A 27,897-nucleotide genomic window follows, 5' to 3' on the forward strand; every position below is an offset into this window, starting at 1 on the left:
TAATTGTTTAAGTTTGTAAAACTGTTTGTGTCTTATGTATGTACCATGGTTAAGGAGGCATAGATAAATTATAAGATTTATTATCATTGTGTTATCTTATCTTGTAATTTGTATCACCTATAATAAATGTACTAGACAAAATAGAGCTGGTATTCCAAGTCTTGAACTCATTTTCGGAATCACTAAAGTTATACATGAAATCTGCATATATTATATAAGGCTCTGCAAGTTGGGACAACTGACTTGTAGTCAAAGTATAGTACTTATATGTTCAATGAGCCAGGATTATATATCTCTGTAAAGTATATTTAGGCTTTTCCTGGAAATATTTCCTGGACAGTAGAGATATAGCTCCTTTAATCTGAGCCAATCACAGGTATTAAATAGGAACGTCCACGCATAACATATTGTGTGATTGGACCAGTACTAAACATCACCCCTTTTGTTATGAGCCCACCTATTTGTAAGCCTATTATAATATATTTGCAGATATAAAATACATAAACCATTATATCAATATATGATATAATAAATATATGTTATATAAGATTCCATAAATCTACACCCCCTTAGTCCGTAGAGGATGCTGGGGATGCTTCAAGAACCATGGGGTATAGACGGGATCCGCAGGAGACATGGGCACTTTCAGACTTTAAAAGGGGTGCGAACTGGCTCCTCCCTCTATGCCCCTCCTCCAGACTCCAGTTATAGGAACTGTGCCCAAGGAGACGGACATTTCGAGGAAAGAATTTATTGTTAAACCACGGTGAGCATTTTACCATCTCACATCTCCAGTATGCCGCAGAACGTGGCATTCAATAGAACACCAGCCGACGGCATGAAGAATATGCAGCAATATGCTGACATCAAATGTAACACAATCTATGTGTGTAATCACAACCAGTAACAGCATAACGCATGTTATGGCCTGAATAACATCAGCAACAGGCCAACTCAACCACAACATACCATGTGTGTAAACATACCCAATGACTGCAGATACAGTACGCACTGGGACGGGCGCCCAGCATCCTCTACGGACTAAGAGAAAAGGATTTACCGGTAGGTATTAAAATCCTATTTTCTCATACGTTCTAGAGGATGCTGGGGATGCTTCAAGAACCATGGGGTTTATACCAAAGCTCTAGAACGGGCGGGAGAGTGCGGATGACTCTGCAGCACCGATTGACCCAACAAGAGGTCCTCAACAGCCAGGGTATCAAACTTGTAAAACTTCGCAAAGGTGTTTGAACCCGAGCAAGCAGCTACTCGGCAGAGTTGTAATGCCGAGATCCCCCGGGCAGCCGCCCAGGATGAGCCCACCTTTCTGGTAGAATGGGCCATCACCAATTTTGGCAACGGCAAACCTGCCGTAGAATGAGCCTGCTGAATCGTATTACCGATCCAGCGTGCAATAGTCTGCTTTGAAGCAGGAGCCCCAATCTTGTTGGGAGCCCACAGGACAAACAGAGCCTCTGTTTTCCTAATCTGAGCCGTTCTGGCGACATAGATTTTCAAAACTCTGACCACATCGAGAGACTTCGATTCCGCCCAGGCGTCAGTAGCCACTGGCACCACAACAGGCTGGTTTACGTGAAACGATGAAACCACTTTTGGCAGAAATTGCTGACGAGTTCTCAACTCCGCTCTATCTGAATGGAAGATTAAATAGGGGCTTTTGTGAAACAAAGCAGCCAATTCAGACACCCGCCGTGCAGATGCCAAGGCCAACAGCATGACCACTTTCCAAGTAAGGAATTTCAACTTAACCTTACGTAAAGGTTCGAACCAATGAGAATTGCAGGAACTGCAACACCACATTAAGATCTCATGGTGCCACAGGGCACAAAGGGAGGTTGGATGTGCAGCACGCCCTTCACGAAGGTCTGAACTTCTGGAAGGGAGGCCAATTCTTTCTAAAAGAAAATAGATAAGGCCAAAATTTGTACTTTAATGGAGCCTAACTTTAGGCCTGCATCCACACCTGCTTGCAAAAAATGGAGCAAACGCCCCAGCTGAAATTCTTCCGTAGGAGCCTTCTTGGATTCACACCAAGACACATACTTCCTCCAAATATGGTGGTAAAGCTTCGCCGTTACTTCTTTCCTAGCCTGAAGCAGTGTGGGAATGACTTCACTGGGAATACCCTTTTGGGCTAGGATATGGTATTCAACCGCCATGCCGTCAAACGCAGCCGCGGTAAGTCTTGATACACGCACGGTCCTTGCTGTAACAGGTCCTCTCGTAGAGAAAGAGGCCAGGGATCTTCTATGAGTAATTATTGAAGATCTGGATACCAAGCCCTCCTTGGCTAGACCGGAACAATGAGGATCGCCTGAACCTTTGTTCTTCTTATGACCTTTATCACCTTCGGAAAGAGTGGAAGTGGAGGGAACACATAGACCAACTGAAACACCCACGGTGTCACGAGGAAGTCCACCGCTATTGCTTGAGGGTCCCTCGACCTGGAACAATATCCCTGAAGGTTCTTGTTGAGGCGAGATGCCATCATGTCTATTTGAGGAATTTCCCAAAGACTTGTCACTTCTGTGAAAACCTCATGATGAAGACCCCACTCTCCTGGATGGAGATCGTGTCTGCTGAGGAAGTCTGTTTCTCAGTTGTCTACACTTGGAATGAAGTCTGCTAACCAAACGTTTACATGCCTTTCCACCCAGCGCAAAACCTTTGTGGCTTCTACCATTGCCGGTTTGCTCTTCGTTCCGCCCTAGCGGTTTACTTACGCCACTGCTGTTAAGTTGTCCGACTGAATTAAGACGGGCAGATCGCAAAGAAGATGTTCCGTTGTAAATAGCTCTTAAATCCAGAATGCTTATTGCAGACAAACTTCCCGGCTTGACCTTTTTTCCTGGAAATTCTTCCCCTGGAAAGACTGCTCCCCAGCCTTGGAGACTTGTATCCATGGACACCAGGATCTAATCCTGGATCCCGAACCTTCGTCCCTCTAGGAGGTGAGAACTGTGAAGCCACCACAGGAGAGATATCCTGATCCTGGAAAATAGGATTATTTTCCGGTGCATGTGCAGGTGAGACCCGGACCACATGTCCAACTGGTCCCGCTAAAACCACTCTGGCATTTAACCAGCTCACCGAATGGCCTCATAGGCCGCAACCATCTTCTTCATCAACGGAACGTATTGATGGGTTTACACTGTTGCAAATCTGATCCGACACTGGATCCTCAGATCTCTTTCCAGTGGAAAAAACAAACTCTCAACAGTTCTGTATCTAACCTTATTCCCAACTCCGACATCTGCGTCGTTGGGATCAACAGTGATTCTGGCAAGATCAGGAGCCAACCATTGTGTTGAAGAACTGTCAGAGAGAAACAACGACTTGCACCACTTGTTTCTTGACCTTGCCGTAGTCAGGAGAGCGTACCAGTACAGAATAATAATGGCTTTCACTATCGAAGGAAAACCATCATACTGCCATCACTCCGGTGAACTGGCAGTGACAATCCTGAATAGCAAACCCAGGTAAGCCTAACGTGGAAGAAACCGCACTTAAAAACTCTTTCTCCTTTAACAGATTGGAGATCCCTGCCCTGAGAGATTCCATCTTGTAGTTCAACTTCTTAAGTAGAAATTTTTGGAATTGTTCTGTGTCCGGGCTTATAAGCACGAAAAAGCTTGAATAACAGCTTTTTTTTTGTGTGACAGGGACAGCAGGCTAATGTCCTGATCCTGACCCAACTCTTGTATGGCGTCACATACTACCTCCCCGTCCAGAGGAGAATCGGTAAGATCTATTTGAAAAATCAGTGAGGGGAATTATCTGGACACTCCAGTATGTTCCCCTTGGGACTCTATTCTTAACTCACTGGCCCATGTCCATTCCAGGGCTGACTGAAGAATATTAGACGTGATCCCACCGGTGCGGGCTCCCGCAAGATAGACCCAGAGACATGTGGTGAATGTGGTAGAAACAGAGGATGATTTCTGCTTCTGCAAACTTGAAAAGGCTGCTGACCTTTTACCTTTTCACCTTCCTCTACCTGCAAAGAAGGGGAAAAACCATATCCATCCGGTCAAAATGACTGCATCCTACAAAAATGCGTCACCAACCGTTGTGAGGGAACATAGCTCAAGAAGGTAGACTTACCAGTGGCATCTGCCGAGATCAACATAACAAAGCCATCACCAAACCAGCTTTCACCTTCATAGGGAAGATACTCCAGTACTTCTCGAAGTCACCCTCATCATTCCATTGGTGAATCCACAACACCCTCCTAGCCGAGACCGCCATGGAATTGGCCCGTGAACCCAAGAGTCCCATACCTCTTGTAGTCGCATGGCAGCATGCTGCAATGTTTTAGATATGACCCAACTTAAGGAGTATCCCATTTCTCCCCAGGGTAATTATATCGGATGACAAGGTAACCGACCATTTCTGAATACAAGCACTCCCCCATGCGCATGTAATGCAAATATAATCAAAGTATATGATTAAAATATCACTTAGCTTCCTGTATACAATCCTTTGTGACAGGGCCCCGTGCAGACCAGGGATTGACTCTCACTTTATTCTATCCACGGCGGGAAAAGAATAAACCCTTGGACTCCTCGTGAGGATTCGAAACCATCTTGTCACGGCTGACCTAGACTTTTTCAATAGAGCGACCAGCACATGAGAAGGAATAACTTTACTTCAGCATTCATTATAAATTTTAATATGAATATACACATTTTAAAACACATATACACACATATATCTAATTATCTATATATATATATTTAATATATATATATATATTTTTGTCAGGAACAGCAGGGTCCCTAGTGACGTTAATACGTTCTTAATGTGTATGAAACATGTACTGAATGCCGATGTTGAGGATCTAATCAGGAAACATCATGGTCGACATAAGAAATAGTATACGTGTCGATATCAGGGAGTAGTAACTGGGCAAAATAAAATTTTTGCGACCCCGAGGGGTCTGAGGGAAATATATTATTAATATTACGCCCTCCACAAAATTACTACGTATGTGTTCGAGCCACAGATCTATGCAATCGTACCATACATATATATATATATATATATATATATATATATACAGGTATAGCTTTCTGAAATGCATCACATTATCATGTACATATTTTTACCCAGTCAGATTAGTTGGTGCTGACAGGGTCACCCACACACGTCTGTGTCTCCCATATAGTTTTCTCATTGGAAAAGCATACATTTACTGACATTATTTACATGAACCAAGTACCCTCAGGAGTCGGCAGTGCCGACAGAGACATTCCTATAGCCGTTTGTGGCAGAGCCCTCAGCCTCAGACATGCCGACTGTATGGAATAGACCCAGTACTTTCTGTCAGGGAAACATAGCAGACGTTTACCAGCTCTATTTACACCATACTCATTATACATTATGCTTTATTTCTAACATATATTGCACTAAACAACTGTGCCCCCCCCCCCCATTTTTCACTGTGATCTGCTCAGCAGTGCTGTTTGGCAGGGACAGCGTTTTTGAGGAGAAAATGGCGCTGGATAGAGCTGTGAGGGCTAAGCCACGCCCCCTTAATGGCGCGCTTCAGCCCGCTATTTTCTAGATATTTATACTGGCGGGGGTCTGTATTAAGTGCCCAGGCACTTAATATCTCTCTTGCCAGTCTATCTCTGAGGTATACATGCTGCCCAGGGCGCTCCCCCTGCGCCCTGCTCCCTTGTAGTGCCCATTGTGTGGGAGCAATGGCGTGCAGCGCGGCCGCTGCGCTGTACCTCAGAGCCACAAAGTCTTCTGTCGTCACTGAAGTCTTCTGTTCTTCATTTACTCACCCGGCTTCTTTTTTCTGGCTCTGCAAGGGGGGTGACGGCATGGCTCCGGGAACGAGCAGCTAGGCGCACCAAGTGATCGGACCCTCTGGAGCTAATGGTGTCCAGTAGCCTAAGAAGCAGAGCCTTTGAACTCAGAGAAGTAGGTCTGCTTCTCTCCCCTCAGTCCCACGATGCAGGGAGCCTGGTGCCAGCAGTGCTCCCTGAAAATAATAAACCTAACACAGTCTTTTCCAAGAAACTCAGTAGAGCTCCTCAGTGTGTGACCAGTCTCTCTGGGCACAGAATCTAACTGGAGTCTGGAGGAGGGGAATAGAGGGAGGAGCCAGTTCACACCCTTTTTAAAGTCTTAAAGTGCCCATGTCTCCTGCAGATCCCGTCTATACCCCATGGTTCTTGAGGCATCCCCAGCATCCTCTAGGACGTATGAGAAAAATATATTGGGGTTTATTTGCAAAGCTCAATGCTTCTGATCATGCTTATGCCCAATATTGAGAAGGGCAATGCCCAATGCTTCTGATCATGCTTATGCCCAATATTGATAAGGACAATGATTTTACAAGCTGTATCTTGCTAGTAAAAGCACTGTCCTTATAAATATCGGATAGAAACACGATCAGAAGCACTGGGTTTTGCAACCCGATACTTCGTAAATAAACCCCATGGCCTTTAAATTTGTTTCTACTGTATACAAATTATTTTTCATTTATATTTTTTTATATTTAGTTCTTGGCTCTTCTCCCTGGATTTACAAGCGGTCACTGCATACCCCAGTCCAATATTGCCCCTCAAGAGCTGTACAAATCTGGCATTTTTGCCTAAACTATAATTATAATTTATTTTGTAGTTCGTGACTGAATAAAACAACATGCAGTCAAACTGATGGCGCCACTATACGCAATGGTACTCATTTAGCAAACAGCAGGAATATAGCTAGAATGCGATATGCTCATGGAACAAATTTAAAGTTGGGTTGCGGCTGCATCCTAGTTCAACTCTAAATAACTGTGTAAAATTTAAGCTTCCTAGTCTTTGTGTGTTACATGCAAAAGTAGGCAGTATTTTCCTTGCATTCAACTCCTGCCTCCTCCACACAAAAAGCAACAAACTGCAGTTTTATTTTTTCCTAGTTTTAAATGATGCCTAAATAATTCTCTTGAACCAAGGTCACACATATAGACAGGCCCTATAGCAAACTGGGGTGACATACTGTAATGATACCTATACCTTCCAACTTTCAAAATTAGGTGAGACAGGTCCAACAGTTGGTACATTTGTCCCTTTTGTTGGGAAATTAGCTTTCTGGTGCATGTAAGGCAATTCATGAATGTTTTCATGGATAGGAATGTGTTTTTTGCAGCAAAGCAATTGGGAAGAGCTAGGTACCCTCACTTTGCAGAGGCTTGCACAAACTGTTTCTCTTTTAGGCTGGACACTGTTGCGAGGTATGTTATAGCTACTGTACTATGGTTATAGTTATCTCCTTTGCAGAATTTTCACCACCAGGCTCGGACTGGCCCATAATGGTACAGGGGAAACCACTGGTAGGCCCCACTGCCTGGGGGCCCACCCTCTCAATTATACATTATGAATATGTTACATTATACTGCACAGGACTATGGTGTATTTTCTACAGTGCTGTTACTGTTACTGGTACATTATCATGCATGCACCAGCAGTATTTACTATATATATTATTTATCACGGTGCCCAGACCATGCACTAATGGTTAGCCAAGCCTCTAAGAATGGGCCCCTACCACTGCATTTCCCAGTTGGGCCCATCATGCCCCAGTCCGACACTGGTCACCACTAATGATTAACCTCAACACAACCACTAATGGTTAGTCTCTATAACACTACTGATGGTTAGTCTTAATACTACTGATCGTTAGTTAATCTCTATACCACACTTATGGTTATTCTCTATACCACCGTTGATGGGTAGTCTGTATACCATAATTAACGGGTAATCTCTATGCCACCACTGATGGTTATTCTCAATGCAACCACTGATGGTTAATCTCTATATCATAATTGATGGTTAGTCTCTATAAGAACACTAAAAGTCAGTCTGTGTACTGTCTTTGAAGGTTAGGCAAAAACAAAGTTATACCGGTCCAGTCACATTATTATGACTACCTCCTACATTTGATGCTGGCTTCGCGTAGCCCATGAAGTATGTCATGTGTCGAGCGCTGGCCTGGTGGGTATATGAGGTGTGCAATAGGCTGTCTGCACACATATCACACTGTCATGGGTAAAAGGGGTGATTTATCTTGGTTGCAAGAAGAGATGAATATTGGTTTTTGAGTAAAGGGCGGCAGTACATCTGACACAGCGCAATTTGTGAACTGTTCATGTACTGCTGTGGTGAAGGTGAATCATGACTGGACAAATGGCTCCATTGCGAATAACATTTGTGGTAACTGCGGAGCACCACGTGCCATTGGTGTGAGAGGTGAAAGTGGGCTACAAAGGTGCATGAGGGCCGTCCGACACGCTACAGTGAAGCAGCTCACCATCAAAATTAACCTGGGGGCTACCAGACGTTTGCCTATAATGACAGTGTAGCCCGAGATGCTTCCCATGCTGCACACAGCGGTCACTCTATTAGCTGGTGGTCATAATAATGTGACTTATTGTGTTGATAAAAGATAGGGAATTTGAGTCAAAGTTGCTTAAAATGATTGTCAAAATAAGACTCATAAAAGTGAAATAGACAACACCACTAAAATTGTCCCTTATTGGGGTATGTTTACTAAAGTGCAGGTTTTTAGAAGTAGAGATGTTGCCCATAGAAACTAATCAGAATCTAGATATTATCATCTAGAAGGTGTTAGATAAATGATAAGTACAATGAGACTGGTTGCTTTGACAATGGGGGTCATTCCGAGTTGTTCGCTCGCTAGCTACTTTTAGCAGCCGTGCAAACGCAGAGTTGTCGCCCACGGAGGAGTGTATTTTCTCTTTGCAGGAGTGCGAACGCCTGTGCAGTTGAGCGGCTGCAAACACATTTTGTGCAAAACAAGACCAACCCTGTAGTTACTTATTCTGTGCAATGATTGCTGCGATGAATGACACGGTAATGACGTCAGATACCCGCCCAGCAAACGCCCGGTCATGCCTGCGTTTTTCCAAACACTCCCAGAAAATGGTCAGTTAACACCCAGAAACTCCCACTTCCTGTCAATCTCCTTGCAGCCGCCAGTGCGACTGAAAGCGTCGCTAGAACCTGTGCAAAACCACAATGCTCTTTATAGCCGTATGCCGCGCGTGCGCATTGCGGTGCATACGCATGCGCCGTTTTGCCATTTTTTTTAAATTATCGCTACGCAGCAAACAATGGCAGCTAGCGATCAACTCTGAATGACCCCCATTATCTCCACTTCTAAAAACCTGCACTTTAGTAAATATACCCCAAGGCATCCATGTAGTTGCAAGAAATGTTACCTGTGGTAGATGTATGTCAGAGTGACATAACTTGCAATATATAGTGAAATAACTAATCACTAGGATATGGGGAACATTCACAAAATTCATGCAAAAAAAAAATACATGAAAAATCTGTATGGCTGTCATGCCCAGAACTGAGGGGTATGGGTCGTTGGGTCGACACAACTTAGGTCGACAGTCATTAGGTTGACCACTATTGGTTGACATGCATTAGGTCAACATGGTCATTAGGTTGACATGTACTAGGTCGAAAGGTCAAAAGGTTGACATGAGTTTTTTTCACTTTTTTTGGTGTCGTTTTCTTCATAAAGTGATAGGGAACCCCAATTAGTGCACCATGTCCGCCTGTGACGAGGATCAGAAGTAATTTGAATAATGTATAGATAATTGAAGGGGATATAAATAAGACCCATGACACTCAATCTGTATTTCCTGAGGAAGCCTTTATTGAGGCGAAACGCATTGAGAGACTGACTTCATGACGATCTAACCTCCATATTCACCATTGAGCTAAGCCTATTTCTTATTTTTTATGTATCAGTTAATAAATGTCTTTTTAAACTTCTAAAAACGGTGAGAAGCATCAATGTATTGACCAAGCTTCCAGCGATGAACACGTGACTGATATGCATAATTATATTGTCCATTTGGTACGCATGCCATTTATGTGAAAAGTAAATTAGTCCTGCTGACTAAGAAATTACTACTCTATGCAGCCCATGTCTGTGTCTCCCTGCTCTTTTTAGATTCCAAGATAACCGAACTAAAGAACGGGAAATTGATATACCTTGGGGGAGATTCAAATGTTTGAAAAGTCAGTTGGGAGTCTTTTGTCCTATCTAATAGACAGGAAAAAACAGACACTAAACTGACTTTTCAAACATTTGAATCTCCCCCCTTGAGTCAAGCCATAACCCGGTACGCAATTCTATTTCTGCATGTGACAAACACTTCAAACATTACTACACCATAGGTGCTTATTTGTTTTTCCTGTTGCTTTTTCAGATTTATTTTGGGGCACTTGTACCTGGTGGCACTTTTGAGGAACTGAGCTGCCGCCCGTAATACGTGCAGGGTGTGAACATTTGGCTATTAAGCCTCCCGTGTACTCTGAGTGCAGAAGCGGTATACAGGATTGATTATTAACTAAACTACAGTATGTACTGCATACCAGAATTAACACTACATGAATGCTGACGGGGACGAGCGCTCTACTATACTTAAATTCACATGGGGTAAATGTCTTAAACCCAGACGTATCCTGTGGGTATAGTGCTTCCTGCTTCCCCTGTTTGTAACATAAAAGCCCTACAGGTCATAAAAGCCCTACAGGTGTTTACATAATTAATAACAAATTAATATGTAAACACCTGTAGGGCTTTTATGATCAGCACTGCTATATAAGGGCTTACTGCACACTGCACACACACCTTGACAAAGCTGCTGAAGCAGTGAAATGCATTGGTGACAAGCCTGGGACAACCAAAACAACTGTGATTTGCCTGGAAGTCCGATATTGGGTGCCACTACTACCATTGTAGGAGACGTCCCGGAATTTCTGCCAAAGGACCTGCTATGGTCCATCTACAACAGGACACAATAAACATCAGCCGAATCCAGCATTAAGAGGACCTCCATTGCTATAACAGGAGTGCTAACCTATTGGAGGACTAACCCTTTGCAAGGAACTGGTAATATGTGCAACTAACTATCTCCCTAGGACTGAGGCATCTTCTATGAATTGTTTCCCAGCATGATTCTATACTATACATAGCAGTGCTGTGCCCTGGTTTTTAAATTATGTTGCAACAGTATATATATATATATATATATATATATATATATATAAAATTTCATTTATAATTATATGTTTTTTAAAATATAATATGTAATAAACATTGTGAAATTTATCTTACCCAGCTTATTAGCGCTGATTTTTTGTAACAGAATCTAGGAATACATCTGACTCTGCATACACAATGTTTTGTGTCTACTTTCCTGATGCATTTTATGCCTGTGCTTCTGATGTAAAAACTGTCCGACACTATGTGAGCCCCATAGTATACAGTATACTGTTATGATTGGACCAAGAATTTGCAAAATATAAAGTTTTAGTGCCACTGACCTGAGAAGCAATCACAATTTGGGTCAATCTTGCAATCACAGTCTGTGGGTGCTCCAACTAAAGTGGATATCTCTCCATTACTGGTGACTTGCTGTATTCTGTTAATCTTTCTTTCATCTGTTTCAGCGATGTAGACAATCCCATTGTGCGACACAGCAATGGCTCGAGCAGATTCCAGGGTGGAGTGAATTGCTACTTTGCTAACAAGGAAATAGTCTATACCTGGAACTTGGCAATGTATGGGCCTACCAGCAATAATCCTCACTTGGTTATTGTCAGAAATCTGGAGCACAATGTTATTGTCCAAGACATATAATGAGTTATCCATAGGATTGACAGCTAGGTCAGTCGGCCATTCTAGTCGAACCTGCATCACAAAAGCAAAAATGGGTCAAAATGTCAACATAAGGGTGTATGACGCACACAGACATTTACAATGAATTTGTAATAGTCTTTTTATTTAATTTACATTCATTACAAAATGCATTTTTTCTTCTTCCAGATATCAGAAACATACTGTAATAACATTGATGCTGGTAATTCTATACAAAAAACACTAACTTTTGAAATGGATACTAAGTGACTTTTGAAGGAGTTGTCCTTCTCTGATCAACACCCTTTTTTACTTATTCCAAGTCTTTACTGTACTATAGATAGAAGTATACAATAAATGCAGGAACCAGTGTGATTGGCCTCTTCTCCAGTTCAGTTAGGTGTTGCGTCTATTATATAAGATGATTCCACACAATGAAATCTCCCTATTCCAGGCTTTGACAATTTGTCACTGATAACATTCATATTTGTAAAGAATCAGCAACTGTATTGCATCAAAAATCTACATGGTAACTACAATTACAGTGAAAATTAATTTTCAGCATGTAGTGATGGATAAGATCTACCATAAATAGTGCTCAAGTTATGCTCCTCCTCTAAGCATTTTACTCACTGAGACAATTATAGTATAAATATTCTCTATTGAACATTCTTATTTACATTTCTATTAGTACACACAACGGGGCATATTCAATTAAACGTGAGTTTTGAAGCACAGAGAAAGCTCCATGTTCAACACCCGGAACTATTTAATTGTTTAGACTTTTCCCCACAAACGAAAATTTCTGGTAGTTTATGGAGACCCACTGATTGCGCATAAAATGCGGAATTTAATGGCGATGCATTTAAAGCAGATTTTTCCTCACAGCTCCTTAAGCTGCAAGGAACTAGGGATGTGCGCTGGCCCCCGTCATGGATTTAAGTTTTAGTTTTGCATCTGTATTTGTATTATTCTTTGTGTTTTGGATCTGTATTAGTTTTTTTGCCAAAACAATCCTTGTGTGTTTTGCTTTTGGATCTGTAATTTTTCCCCAATTTTTTTTAAAACAGCTAAAATCAGACAACTTGTGCCTCTAGTTGTGTTCCTCCAACAGTATTATTAACCAAAATAACATTAATTTCTAGTAAATTTTGAACACCTTACAGCTCATATTATTGTTTTCATCCATTTTAGGCCAAAGGCTACAGCAAGCTGGCTGGTTACTAACTGTCAGAGCAGCAGCACAAACACACTGCAGTTTATACCATATCTAAGAAACATTGCCATACAGCAGTGGAGAAATTAAAAGTGGTGCAAGATGGAATTGTCCTTGGCCTCTCCCATTCACCCTTATGTGGGATATTAAAATGGACATGCACAGTTTAACAAACCAAGCACTTCAGTGACAGGGACTGACACTTTTGTGGCTGAAGTGCTTGCTTTATTTGGGCACCCACAAAATTTTTTTTGGAAGGACTACCTCTGATCACTAATTAGGATGTTGATGATGAGGGTGTTAATTACATTATAATCTTGTAAAGACATTTTCATGACCTTGATGCAAATTACGTAACATGGAGGTGACTAGATGGCTAACATCCATACCTCCACTAACTTTGGCCTCACAAATGAAGCAGATGCCTTAACAAACATCAGAATTTGGGTCAAAATAATCCCACACCCAAGAGGTGTTTTTTGGTCTAATGCCCAGGCATCACAATGTTTTTTTTTTAATCACAGGCAAGAACTGCAGCCACTGGTGGTTGACTTACACAAACAACATCAACATTTTCAGTGTCAGATAGTAGTAGTACACACATATCCCCTTCATCCTGTTCCACTTCCACACATAAATCTTCAATTTCTATTATGACTTCATAAATATAGACCAAAGCATAAGCCTTTCCTTGCCACTGCATGTGGTGAAGGGCATGTTGGCAATTTTATGCTTCTCTTTAGCTAACTTTCCTTTTGATGTTTTTTCTTTACCACTGTAAAATATATTGCTTCTTTGATTTTACATGCCCTGACTTAAGCCCTCTATGCTCTTGGACATCAGCCTTAGTAAATTATGTTGACAGACTTGTATCATCATGACTGGTGACTGCAGCACTAGCATGTGGTTCCTACTCTCCTCTCAATTAATCATTCTTCATATCAACAAACACAAACGAAGTGGAGTACAGCACACATCACAATTTGTACAATTTTTTTTTTCCCTGAAAATTTCTTCACAAATGACAATGCAGAGTCACGCCACTTATGTGAATGCACTGTGGTACCACCTACAGTGTCACAATATGTGTATGAATAGTACATTGCAGTACTACCTACAGTGTCACAATACATGTATGAATATTACACTGTGGTACCACTTATAGTGTCACAATACTTGGATAAAATTGAGGTACCATCTAAAGTGTCAAAATAAGTGTATAAATATTATACTGCGGTACCACTTACAGTATCACAATACGTGGATGAAAATGGGGTATGACCTGCAGCATCACAATACTTGTATAAATATAATGCACTGCGGTACCACCTACAGTGTCACAATATGTGCATAAATATTACACTGCGGTACCGTCTACAGAGTCACAATACTTGGATGAATACTACACTTTGGTACCACATACAGTGTCACAATACTTGGATGAAATTGGGGTACAACCGGCAGAATCACAATACTTGTATAAATATATTACTGTGGTCTGTCCGGCAGTGTCGCAGTACATGTATATGAAAAATAATAGTATAGTGCACTGAGGTACAGCACAAAAAAATGTTAATTATATTTTTATGCAAGTCGGGTAAATGGCTCTCGTGTGTACGGATATTTCGTATGGGCAGCAACTTGTTAATGAAGTACCTCCAAAAGACTTCGCATAAACAATACTAGTAATGGGTTTTACAAATGCGCCTGAAAGAATTGCGTATTTGTCTCTTCCTAATTGTTTGTGCACTAAATGTGATGACACTGCTAATAGATATTAGCTGTAATATAATCACTGACAATAAACAATAATGCTGAAATAAAGTTGTGTATTTATTTTGTGTTAGTACACTGAAACGTCTGCTAACTGCAGGGTAGGGGGAGGTAGATTGGGGAAAAAAGGGGGAGGGTGCCACTGCTAAGGATGAAGCAGTGACAATGTTCATAAATGAGCACAATTGGAATGAGTATGCTGATATTCCACTTCAGAAAGGTGGAGTCCCACCTCTGCAGTGGATAATGTCTTGAATGGATATTGTCCAGAGATAATAGGTAATCTGTGAAAATAAGAATTTACTCACCGGTAATTCTATTTCTCGTAGTCCGTAGTGGATGCTGGGTACTCCGTAAGGACCATGGGGTATAGACGGGCTCCGCAGGAGACTGGGCACTCTTAAAATAAAGATTAGGTACTATATCTGGTGTGCACTGGCTCCTCCCTCTATGCCCCTCCTCCAGACCTCAGTTAGGGAAACTGTGCCCGGAAGAGCTGACATTACTAGGAAAGGATTTGGAATCCAGGGTAAGACTCATACCAGCCACACCAATCACACCGTACAACTCGTGATAACTATACCCAGTTAACAGTATGAACAATAACTGAGCCTCTCTCAACAGATGGCTCATACAATAACCCTTTAGTTAAGCAATAACTATATACATGTATTGCAGAGAGTCCGCACTTGGGACGGGCTCCCAGCATCCACTACGGACTACGAGAAATAGAATTACCGGTGAGTAAAATCTTATTTTCTCTGACGTCCTAGTGGATGCTGGGTACTCCGTAAGGACCACGGGGATTATACCAAAGCTCCCAAACGGGCGGGAGAGTGCGGATGACTCTGCAGCACCAAATGAGCAAACTCAAGGTCCTCCTCAGCCAGGGTATCAAACTTGTAGAATTTTGCAAAAGTGTTTGAACCCGACCAAGTAGCAGCTCAGCAAAGTTGTAAAGCCGAGACCCCTCGGGCAGCCGCCCAAGAAGAGCCCACCTTCCTCGTGGAATGGGCTTTTACTAATTTAGGACGCGGCAGTCCAGCCGCAGAATGTGCAAGCTGAATCGTGCTACAGATCCAGCGAGCAATAGTCTGCTTTGAAGCAGGAGCACCCAGTTTGTTGGGTGCATGCAGGATAAATAGCGAGTCAGTTTTTCTGACTCTAGCCGTCCTGGAAACATAAAGTTTCAGGGCCCGGACTACGTCCAGCAACTTGGAATCCTCCAAGTCCCTAGTAGCCGCAGGCACCACAATAGGTTGGTTCAAATGAAACGATGATACCACCTTAGGGAGAAATTGGGGACGAGTCCTCCATTCTGCCCTTTCCATATGGAAGATCAGATATGGGCTTTTACATGACAAAGCCGCCAATTCTGACACACGCCTAGTCCAAGCTAAGGCCAAAAGCATGACCACTTTCCACGTGAGATATTTTAGCTCCACGGTCTTAAGTGGCTCAAACCAGTGGGATTTTAGGAATCCAACACACGTTAAGATCCCAAGGTGTCACTGGAGGCACAAAAGGGGCTGAATATGCAGCACCCCTGTAACAACGTCCGAACTTCAGGCAGTGAAGCCAGTTCTTTTTGAGAGAAAAAGGGATAGGGCCGAAATCTTGGCCTTTATGGATCCTAATTTTAGGCCCATAGTCACTCCTGACTGTAGGACGTGCAGGAATCGACCCCCCTGGAATTCCTTCCCGGCCACACACCAAGCAACCTATTTTCGACATATACAGTGAAAAAGTCTTGCTGTCACGTCTTTCCTAGCCTTTATCAGCGTAGGAATAACTGCATCCGGAATGCCCTTTTCCGCTAGGATCCGGCGTTCAACCGCCATGCCGTCCAACGCAGCTGCGGTAAGTCTTGGATCAGACAGGGTCCCTGTTGCAACATGTCCTGCTCCTGACTGAGAGGCAGAGGCCATGGGTCCTCTGAGAGCATTTCTTGCAGTTCCGGGTACCGAGTCCTTCTTGGCCAATCCGGAGCAAAGAATATTGTTCACACTCCTCCGTTTATTACAATTCTCAGCCCTTGGGTCTGAGAGGAAGAGGAGGGAATATATAGACCGACTGGAACACCCACGGTGTTACTAGTGCGACCACAGCTATCGCCTGAGAGTCCCTTGACCCAGCGTAAAACCTTTTTTATCTTTTTATTGAGGTGGGACGCCATGTAGTCCACCTGAGGCAGTTTCCATCAATTTGCAAAACTGCGTGAAGACTTCCTGATGAAGTCACCACTTTCCCGGGTGGAGGTCGTGTCCACTCCCAGAATGAACACTGCTGACAGTGCGCTTACTTGATTCTCCGCCCAGCGAAGAATTCTGGTGGCTTCTACCCTCGCCACCCTGCTCCTTGTGCCGCCCTGGCGGTTTACATGAGCCCCTGCGGTCTGACTGGATCAGAACCGGTTGGTCGCGAAGCAGGAACTCCGCTTGACTTAGGGCGTTGTATATGGCCCTTAGTTCCAGGATATTGATGTGAAGGCAAGTCTGTTGGCTTGACCACAAACCTTGGAATTTTCTTCCCTGTGTAACTGCCCCCCACCCTCGGAGGCTTGCATCCGTGGTCACCAGGACCCAGTCCTGAATGCCGAATCTGCGGCCCTCGAGAAGGTGAGCACTCCGCAGCCACCACAGTAGAGACACCCTGGCCCTGGTGGATAGGGTGATTAACCGATGCATCTGAAGATGTGATCCGGACCACTTGTCCAGTAAGTTCCATTGTCCTTGCATGGACCAGCCGAAGGGGATGGCCTCGTATGATGCCATCATCCTTTCCAGGACTCGAGTGCAGTGATGCACTGACACCTGTTTTGGTTTTCAATGGATTCCTGACCAGTGTCATGAGCTCCTGAGTTCTCTCTATTGGGAGATAAACCCTCTTCTGGTCTGTGTCTAGGATCATGCCTAGGCGAGGCAGATGAGCTGTAGGAACCAAATGCGACTTCGGAATATATAGAATCCAGTCGTGTTGCCGTTTCACTTCCAGAGAAGGTGATACGCTGTCCAGCAACTGCTCTCTTGATCTCACTTTTATGAGGAGATCATCCAAGTATGTGATAATAGTGACACCTTGCTTCCGCAGGAGCACCATCATATCCGCCATTACCTTGGTGAAATTGGTAATGACAATCCCGTACCGCAATTCTGAGGTACGCCTGATGAGGTGGATAAATGGGGACACGAAGGTATGCATCCCTTATGTCCCGATTCATTTCAGGCTTGCAATGACCGCTCTTAGCGATTCCATCTTGAACCTGAACCTTTTCAGGTATATGTTCAGGGATTTTAATACAATATGGGTCTAACCGAACCGTCTGGTTTCGGGATCATTATAACATGGTCGAATAATAACACCCTCTTGTTGAAGGAGGGGACCCTTGACCACCACCTGTTGAAGATACAATTTACGAATTGCAGTTAACACTGGCTCCCTCTCTTGGGGGGAAGCCCGCCGGGTCCTCGGTGAGGGGGCATCTTCTCACAGTCCAGCCTGTATCCCTGCGATACAATTTCTATTGCCCAGGGATCTAACAGGGAGTGAACCCACTTGTGGCTGAACTTACGAAGGCATGTCCCCACCGGGCCTAGCTCCGCCTGTGGAGCCCCAGCGACATGCGGTGGATTTTTGTAGAGGCCGGGGAGGACTTCTGTTCCTGGGGACTAGCTGTGTTGTACAGCTTCTTTCCTCTGCCACCGGCTCTGACAAGAAAAGACGCACCTCAGACTTTCTTGTTTCTTTATTTGAAAAGCTGCATTTAATAATGTCGTGCTTTCCTAGGCTGTGCAGGAATATAAGGCAAAATATCAGAATTACCAGCTATAGCTGTGGAGACCAGGCCCGAGAACCTTTCTCCACACAATCCTCAGCCTTCCATATGCCTCTTAAGTCGGCATCATCTGTCCAATGTATATTCTACAGGACACGTCAAGCAGAAATCGACATAGCTTTTGTCTCTAGGACCCAGTATACTCATGTCCCTTAGGGCATGCTTTATAATTATATATCTATCACTTAAGACAGCATCTTAAAATATTTATATGCATACTAGGGTCTCAATCTCTGCTGATAAGGTACCTGTCCACGCTGCCACAGCGCTATAAACCCATGCCGACACAATCGCCGGTCTGGGTAGTATACTAGAATGTGCACACTATCTGCAGGATCCCTGAGAATAGCTAGTGCAAACAGGACACCCAAGGGGAAGATTCTCAACACATCCTGGCCCTAGTGGGGAAAGGATACAGCCTGAGAATTCTCTTGTGGGAAGCTGCCGTCTCTTGTCTGGAGATTCCCGCTCTTTTTCCTCATGAGAGGAGGGAAATTTACCTCAGCATTCTTCCCCTTAACATGTGTACTCTCGTGTCAGGGACAGATGAGTCATCAGTGATATGCAAATCATCTTTTATTCCAATAATCATATATTGAATATCTTTTAGCCCTCTTGGCTGTAACTTTGCATTATCGTAGTCGACAGTGGAGTTAAACTCCGTGTCGATACTTTGTTATTTTGGATAGTGAACATAGAGAGACTCTGAAGGACTCTGTGACATAGGGACAGACCAGGGTAGATTTCCTTTCCGTTCCCTAACCTTTTGTGCAATAATTTTACCTCAGCACTTACACATATCCAAACAGATGTCGGCGTTGTCGACGGAGACACCCTCCCACACACATATCCGCTCTATCACCTCCTTAGAGGAGCCTTTTACCTCAGACATGTCGACACACGCGTACCGACACACCACACACACAGGGGATGCTCTATTTGAAGACAGTTCCCCCACCAGGCCCTTTGGAGAGACAGAGAGAGAGTATGCCAGCACACACCACAGCGCTATATAATACAGGGATGTACACTATACTGAGTGATTTTTCCCCTATAGCAGCTTATATACACAGTTTTGCGCCTAAATTTATGTGCCCCCCTCTCTTTTTTACCCTTTGTGTACCAGGATACTGCAGGGGAGAGCCTGGGGAGCTTCCTTCCAGCTGAGCTGTGAAGAGAAAATGGCGCCGGTGTGCTGAGGAAGAAGGCCCGGCCCCCTCAGCGGCGGGCTTCTGTCCTTTTATGTACTTTAATGGCGGGGGTTAATGCACATATACAGTTTATCAGACTGTATTATGTGCTTTTCGCCAAGTAAGGTAATCTAATTGCTGCCCAGGGCGCCCCCCCCCAGCGCCCTGCACCCATCAGTGACCGGAGTGTGTGGTGTGCTAAGGGAGCAATGGCGCACAGCTGCAGTGCTGTGCGCTACCTTAATGAAGACCGGAGTCTTCAGCCGCCGATTTTCAACTTCTCTTCGTTCTTCTGGCTCTGCAAGGGGGACGGCGGCGCTGCTCCGGGACCGGACGACCAAGGACTGGGCCTGTGTTTGATCCCTCTGGAGCTAATGGTGTCCAGTAGCCTTAGAAGCCCAAGCTAGCTGCAAGCAGGTAGGTTCGCTTCTCTCCCCTCAGTCCCACGTAGCAGTGAGTCTGTTGCCAGCAGATCTCACTGAAAATAAAAAACCTAACAAATACTTTCTTTTCTAGGAAGCTCAGGAGAGCCCCTAGTGTGCAACCAGCTCTGGCCGGGCACAGACACTAACTGAGGTCTGGAGGAGGGGCATAGAGGGAGGAGCCAGTGCACACCAGATATAGTACCTAATCTTTCTTTTAAGAGTGCCCATTCTCCTGCGGAGCCCGTCTATACCCCATGGTCCTTACGGAGTACCCAGCATCCACTAGGACGTCAGAGAAATGTCCTTTACATAGGTGGGATCCAGGAAAAGAGCATGGGGTACCCCTGAGTAGCCGCTGGCAGTGTGGGGTCAGGGCAGGGCTGGTGCGGACTCCGTAGTGAGGACTCCGGACAGACCGTATCCCTCTATGTCCTGAACTACCCCGATGTCGCTCTGATGAGCGCAACGCGGTATCCCAGACAAAAAGGGGGATCGATCACTTGTCTTGGAGAGGGAGAAGGGGACTGCTTCTAGCCCTGCTCGGGCTGTCCGCTGTGCCTTCTCCTCTCCTACAGAGTCCCTTACCTTCTAGCTTCTGCTCCGTCTCCTGTCCCTCCGCCAGCTGTCTGCTCCGTTGTCGCTGCTGCGCCCGGCGTCCTCCCGCACTTCCGGGTTGGTCCGATCACATGACCGAGTTGAAATCTCAATGGGTGCCGTCTCTTTCCTCCAGAGAGACGGCACTCGTCGGCACCTGATCGGACCAACCCGGAAGTGCGGGAGGACGCCGGGCGCAGCAGCGACAACGGAGTAGACCGCTGGCGGAGGGACAGGAGACAGAGCAGAAGCTAGAAGGTAAGGGACTCTGTAGGAGAGGAGAAGGCACAGCGGACAGCCCGAGCAGGGCTAGAAGCAGTCCCCTTCTACCTTCTAGCTTCTGCTCCGTCTCCTGTCCCTCCGCCAGCTGTCTGCTCAGTTGTCGCTGCTGCGCCCGGCGTCCTTCCGCACTTCCGGGTTGGTCCGATCACATGACCGAGTTGAAATCTCAATGGGTGCCGTCTCTTTCCTCCAGAGAGACGGCACCCGTCGGCACCTGATCGGACCAACCCGGAAGTGCGGGAGGACGCCGGGCGCAGCAGCGACAACGGAGCAGACAGCTGGCGGAGGGACAGGAGACGGAGCAGAAGCTAGAAGGTAAGGGACTCTGTAGGAGAGGAGAAGGCACAGCGGACAGCCCGAGCAGGGCTAGAAGCAGTCCCCTTCTCCCTCTCCAAGACAAGTGATCGATCCCCCTTTTTGCCTGGGATACCGCGTTGCGCTCATCAGAGCGACATCGGGGTAGTTCAGGACATAGAGGGATATGGTCTATCCGGAGTCCTCACTACTAACAGCACCAGCCCTGCCCTGACCCCACACTGCCAGCGGCTACTCAGGGGTACCCCATGCTCTTTTCCTGGATCCCACCTATGTAAAGGACATTTCACAGATTACCTATTATCTCTGGACAATATCCATTCAAGACATTATCCACTGCAGAGGTGGGACGCCACCTTTCTGAAGTGGAATATCAGCATACTCATTCCAATTGTGCTCATTTATGAACATTGGCCCTCATTCCGAGTTGATCGGTCGCAAGGCGAATTTAGCAGAGTTACACACGCTAAGCCGCCGCCTACTGGGAGTGAATCTTAGCTTCTTAAAATTGCGACCGATGTATTCGCAATATTGCGATTACTAACTACTTAGCAGTTTCAGAGTAGCTCCAGACTTACTCTGCCTGTGCGATCAGTTCAGTGCTTGTCGTTCCTGGTTGACGTCACAAACACACCCAGCGTTCGCCCAGGCACTCCCACCGTTTCTCCGGCCACTCCTGCGTTTTTTCCGGAAACGGTAGCGTTTTCAGCCACACGCCCCTGAAACGCCGTGTTACCGCCCAGTAACACCCATTTCCTGTCAATCACATTACGATCGCCGGAGCGAAGAAAAAGCCGTGAGTAAAAATACTTTCTTCATAGTAAAGTTACTTGGCGCAGTCGCAGTGCGAACTTTGCGCATGCGTACTAAGCGGATTTTCACTGCGATGCGATGAAAAAGAACGAGCGAACAACTCGGAATGAGGGCCCTTGTCACTGCTTCATCCTTAGCAGTGGAACCCTCCCCCTTTTTCCCCAATCTACCTCCCCCTACCCTGCAGTTAGCAGACATTTCAGTGTACTAACACAAAATAAATACACAACTTTATTTCAGCATTATTGTTTATTGTCAGTGATTATATTACAGCTAATATCTATTAGCAGTGTCATCACATTTAGTGTACAAACAATTAGGAAGAGACAAATACGCAATTCTTTCAGGCACACTTGTAAAACCCATTTCTAATTATATTTTTAGCATTTATATTTTTTACACTGGGGCAGAGCCCCCGGGTGAACCCTTGGGCAGACAGATCACCACTGGAGGACACAGCAGCCCCTGAACGAAGGTACAGATCATTCTTGGATGGACGGATCACCCCTGGAGGACACAGTAGCCCTTGATTGATGGATAGAGCACCTCTGGATGAACACAGCTTAACCTTGTTGTACACAGCAGCCAACACAGACAACACAGCACAACAAAACAGCACCACTGCTCAGAAACAGCACGGACACAGCACCCTGGATGAGCACAGCACATCTGCACTATACAAGCTCCACAGCTAGAGTGAAAATGGGGCACTCACCAGAGACATTTATATAATCGAAAACCTGCAATAATCTGACAGCGGGAGGTGGAAAAACCTGAGCTGGACTCAGATCCTGGTTCACATCGTTTGGGTAGTTTCGGTTCTTGGAGAATCGGATCCGCTCATCTCTACAAGGAACAATCCTGCATCTGGGGATTGGCATGTGGGGTTCCCACAGCTAATTGAATCTGGCAGCACCAACAGTTAGGTGGATATGCTCCAATATGTGACTCATCCCATGTGCTTAATTTTATGAACATAGCCTTATCTACATATTTTGCAATAAATAGAACTTTCACCTCTCTAAGTCCATTCGAATACACAGCAAGACCCTCACCACAAAGCAACTTTGTTTTGGAAAGAGCAAAGATGCAATACTGAATTTCACTGATAAAAGACTGGGTCCACTAACAGCCATGGGTAAAGTAATGCTGCACCCAATTATAATTCACAAAGTCTTTAAAGTTAAGCTGTACTGAAAATAAGAAACGTGTCAAATACTATAAACAGGGCCGTCCCGAGCTTAATTTTTTTGGTAAGCGAATTTAGAATTTAGCGCCCCTTGATGGGATCAAGTTTTAAAAGAGGTGTGGTCTCACAGGGAAGGGGCATGGCCACATAATAGTAACCCCAGGGGTCCAGGGAGATTGTCAGTGACAGGGAGAAAGTGCGTGACTGGGTGGCAGAGGTGATGGAGATAGTGGGTGACTGAGGAGGCTGGGGTCACTGGGAGATAGTGGGTGCCATGTGCCCACAGTGCTAGATATGCCCCCCACAGTGCCAGATACAGATATAAAAGGAAAATTATCTAGAGGTGAATATCACCCCAACACCCAGCGCAAATCAACAAGTATATACTTAATTAAACACCAGCTGCATATACTAGAGGATTAGCTAGATCCTCAAAAGCACTAAAAACAGAGAAAAATAATATATAGTATATTGCGCTTGATGTCCTGTGTAAAATGTATATATATATATATATATATATATATATAAAAAAAAATTTGTATATAAGTACGTGTCTGCTTTTACTCAGAATTACCACACTTGGAACTTGCTTTCAATTAAAATTCTTATAATTTAATTAATACCTCAATTATACCACACATAAATATATAGCATAGAATTCAGAAATAAATTAGTACGCTCCAACCACACTAATAAAAGCACACTGAATATCCTTTTATGCTGTAAATAAGTGGCAGCAATGGGGGTCATACCGAGTTGTTCGCTCGTTGACGATTTTCGCTATATTGCGATTAGTCACTTACTGCGCATGCGCAAGGTTCGCAGAGAGCATGCACTTAGTTATTTTACACAAAAGTTAGGTATTTTACTCACGGCATAACGAGGTTTTTTCATCGTTCTGGTGATCGTACTGTGATTGACAGGAAGTGGGTGTTTCTGGGCGGAAACTGGCCGTTTTATGGGAGTGTGCGAAAAAACGCTGACGTTTCTGGGAAAAACGCGGGAGTGGCTGGAGAAACGGGGGAGTGTCTGGGCGAACGCTGGGTGTGTTTGTGATGTCAAACCAGGAACGAAACTGACTGAACTGATCGCAGTGTAGGAGTAAGTCTCGAGCTACTCAGAAACTGCTAAGAAATTTCTATTCGCAATTCTGCTAATCTTTCGTTCGCAATTCTGCTATGCTAAGATACACTCCCAGAGGGCGGCGGCTTAGCGTGTGCAATGCTGCTAAAAGCGGCTAGCGAGCGAACAACTCGGACTGAGGGCCAATATAACTTGAAATGCTAAACAGACCCGTTTGGTCTGTTACATAAAGTGCATCAAACTGCAACAGTTGCTGATTGCCTGTATGATGACGTCATCTCCCTGCTTAGATCCACACACTGACGGAAGCACCTGTACAAGTGGAACTGCTAGCGCTTACATCTGAAGCGGCAATTGAAGCGCTCACACCAGCCCGCCAGGACAGAGACAGACAACTGTGCCACGAATAGTGCCGGCGGTGGACGCTGTGGCTGCATGCCACGAGGATAATTCTCCTTGCATCTGTGCTGTGATACAGGACATTCCCGCTGGCTCGGGTAATTATAAGTACAGCACTATTCCTCTGCACTGGGACGCCAGTAGCAGGAGGATCGGAGATACTTTGTATTCATTCTTTTACAGGCAATCAGCAACTGTTGCAGTTTGATGCACTTTATGTAACAGACCAAACGGGTCTGTTTAGCATTTCAAGTTATATTGCTGCCACTTATTTACAGCATAAAAGGACATTCAGTGTGCTTTTATTAGTGTGGTTGGAGCGTACTAATTTATTTCTGAATTCTATGCTATATATTTATGTGTGGTATAATTGAGGTATTGATTAAAATATAAGAATTTTAATTGAAAGCAAGTTCCAAGTGTGTTAATTCTGAGTAAAAGCAGACACGTACTTATATACAAAAAATATATATATATATATATATATATATACATACATTTTACACAGTACATCAAGCACAATATACTATACATTTTTTCCCAAGATACAGATATGCACCCACAGTGCCAAATATGCCCCCAGAGTGCCAGATATGCCCCCACAGTCCCAGATACAGATATGCCCCCACAGTGCCAGATATGCCCCCACAGTGCCACATATGACCCCACAGTGCCAGATACAGATATGCCCCCACATTGCCATGTGCCCACAGTGCTAGATATGCCCCCACAGTGCCACATATGACCCCACAGTGCCAGATACAGATATGACCCCACAGTGCCAGATACAGATATGCCCCCACAGTGCCAGATATGCCCCCACAGTGCCACATATGACCCCACAGTGCCAGATACAGATATGACCCCACAGTGCCAGATACAGATATGCCCCCACAATGCCAGATATGCCCCCACAGTGCCACATATGACCCCACAGTGCCAGATACAGATATGACCCCACAGTGCCAGATACAGATATGCCCCCACAATGCCAGATATGCCTCCACAGTGCCATGTGCCCACAGTGCCAGATATGCCCCCACGGTGCCAGATATGCCCCCACAGTGCTACATATGACCCCACAATGCCAGATACAGATATGCCCCCACAGTGCCATGTGCCCAAAGTGCTAGATATGCCCCCACAGTGCCACATAGGACCCCACAGTGCCATGTGCCCACAGTGCCAGATATGCCCACACAGTGCCAGATATGCCCCCACAGTGCCAGATATGACCCCACAGTGACACATACAGATATGCCCCCACAGTGCCAGATATGCCCCCACCATGCCAGATATGCCCCCACCGTGCCACATATGACCCCACAGTGCCAGATACAGATATGCCCCCACAGTGCCATGTGCCCACAGAGCCACATATGACCCCACAGTGCCACATACAGATATGCCCCCACATTGCTAGATATGCCCCCACAGTGCCACACATGACCCCACAGTGCCAGATACAGATATGCCCCCACAGTGCCATGTGCCCACAGTGCCACATATGACCCCACAGTGCCAGCCAGACACAGATATGCCCCCACATTGCCATGTGCCCAAAGTGCTAGATATGCCCCCACAGTGCCACATAGCACCCCAAAGTGCCACACATTACCCCACAGTGCCAGATAGATATGCCCCCACAGTGCCATGTGCCCACAGTGCCACATATGACCCAACAGTGCCACAGATATGCCCCCACAGTGCCACATACAGATATAGATATGCCCCCACATTGCCATGTGCACGCAGTGCCAGATATGCCCCCACAGTGCCACATATGCCCCTACAGTGCTGCTCACCGCTGTGTAGAGAGTGCAGCGTGCGCTTCTCCTGCCTGCCGCTCTGCCCCTCAGTCTGGTCTCTTGCGGTGATGGCAGCGTGTATATCTCAAATCAGGCGCCGGTCCGCGAGCTCTGATTGGCTAACGAACCGGAACCTAATTTGAGTTATACACTCCGCCGTCACTGCAGGGAGACTAGAGGGGCAGGGCGGCAGGTAGGAGAAGCACGTGCGTGATCCAGGCTGCCGGTGCCTTCTTCCCTGTGGCGCCTTAGGGTTGTACCACATGCGCTGGTTTCTCCCGGATGGCAAAAAGCCGGACAAACTTTGTCCGGCTTTTTGCCATCCGGGAGAAACCGGCAGAGTCTTTCACACACAGCGGCTTTGAGCCGTGTGTAATGCTGTGCACATGCGCAGCATTAGACACGGCTTGAAAAAAACCGTTGTGTGTGAAAGCTCCCCTTCACACACACGGTTCACTGACTGCAAAGACGGCTCGGCGCCGGCTCGGCAGCCGGACCTTCCAATGGATAGTTCCGGCTGCAACACGGCAGCCGGGCCGCGCCGTGCAGTGTGTAAGTACACTACTCCTCACACTGGGGATCATTCCGAGTTGTTCGCTCGTTAGCTGCTTTTAGCAGCATTGCACACGCTAAGGGGGTCATTCCGAGTAGTTCGCTCATTGCCGATTTTCGCTATACTGTGATTAGTCGCTTACTGCGCATGTGCAAGGTTCGCAGAGCGCATGCGCTTAGTTATTTTACACAAAAGTTAGGTATTTTACTCACGGCATAACAAAGCTTTTTCATAGCTGTGCTGATCGTAGTGTGATTGACAGGAAGTGGGTGTTTCTGGGCGGAAACTGTCCGTTTTATGGGAGTGTGCGGAAAAACGCAGGCGTTCGAGTTGCAAAACGCAGGAGTGGCTGGAGAAACGTGGGAGTGGCTGGGCGAACGCTGGGTGTGTTTGTGACGTCAAACCAGGAACGAAATGGACTGAGCTTGTCGCAATGGCTGAGTAAGTCTGGAGCTACTCAGAAACTGCGGGGTAATCATTATGAGAAAATTAGCAAAGCATTCGTTAGCAATTCTGCTAAGCTAAGATACACTCCCAGTAGGCGGCGGCTTAGCGTGTGCAATGCTGCTAAAAGCAGCTAACGAGCGAACAACTTGGAATGACCCCCTAAGCCTACGCCTACTGGGAGTGTATCTTAGCTTAGCAGATTTGCTAATGAAAACTTCGCTAATTTTCTTGTAATGATTACCCCGCAGTTTCTGAGTAGCTCCAGACTTACT

General features: G+C 45.4%; 1 protein-coding gene across 4 annotated transcripts in view; it reads right to left on the bottom strand.

Moving 5' to 3' along the window:
* Positions 1-27,897, bottom strand: part of TENM1 (teneurin transmembrane protein 1) — a 1,080,468-nt gene that overhangs the window by 89,397 nt on the left and 963,174 nt on the right. For all 4 annotated transcript variants that reach the window (XM_063937256.1, XM_063937254.1, XM_063937255.1 and 1 more), the window contains one exon: positions 11,391-11,757. In XM_063937256.1, coding sequence (XP_063793326.1) covers positions 11,391-11,757 — 367 coding nt within the window. The remainder of the gene's footprint in view (positions 1-11,390; positions 11,758-27,897) is intronic.

Source organism: Pseudophryne corroboree, chromosome 8, assembly GCF_028390025.1.
Source record: "Pseudophryne corroboree isolate aPseCor3 chromosome 8, aPseCor3.hap2, whole genome shotgun sequence".
Lineage (NCBI taxonomy): Eukaryota > Metazoa > Chordata > Amphibia > Anura > Myobatrachidae > Pseudophryne > Pseudophryne corroboree.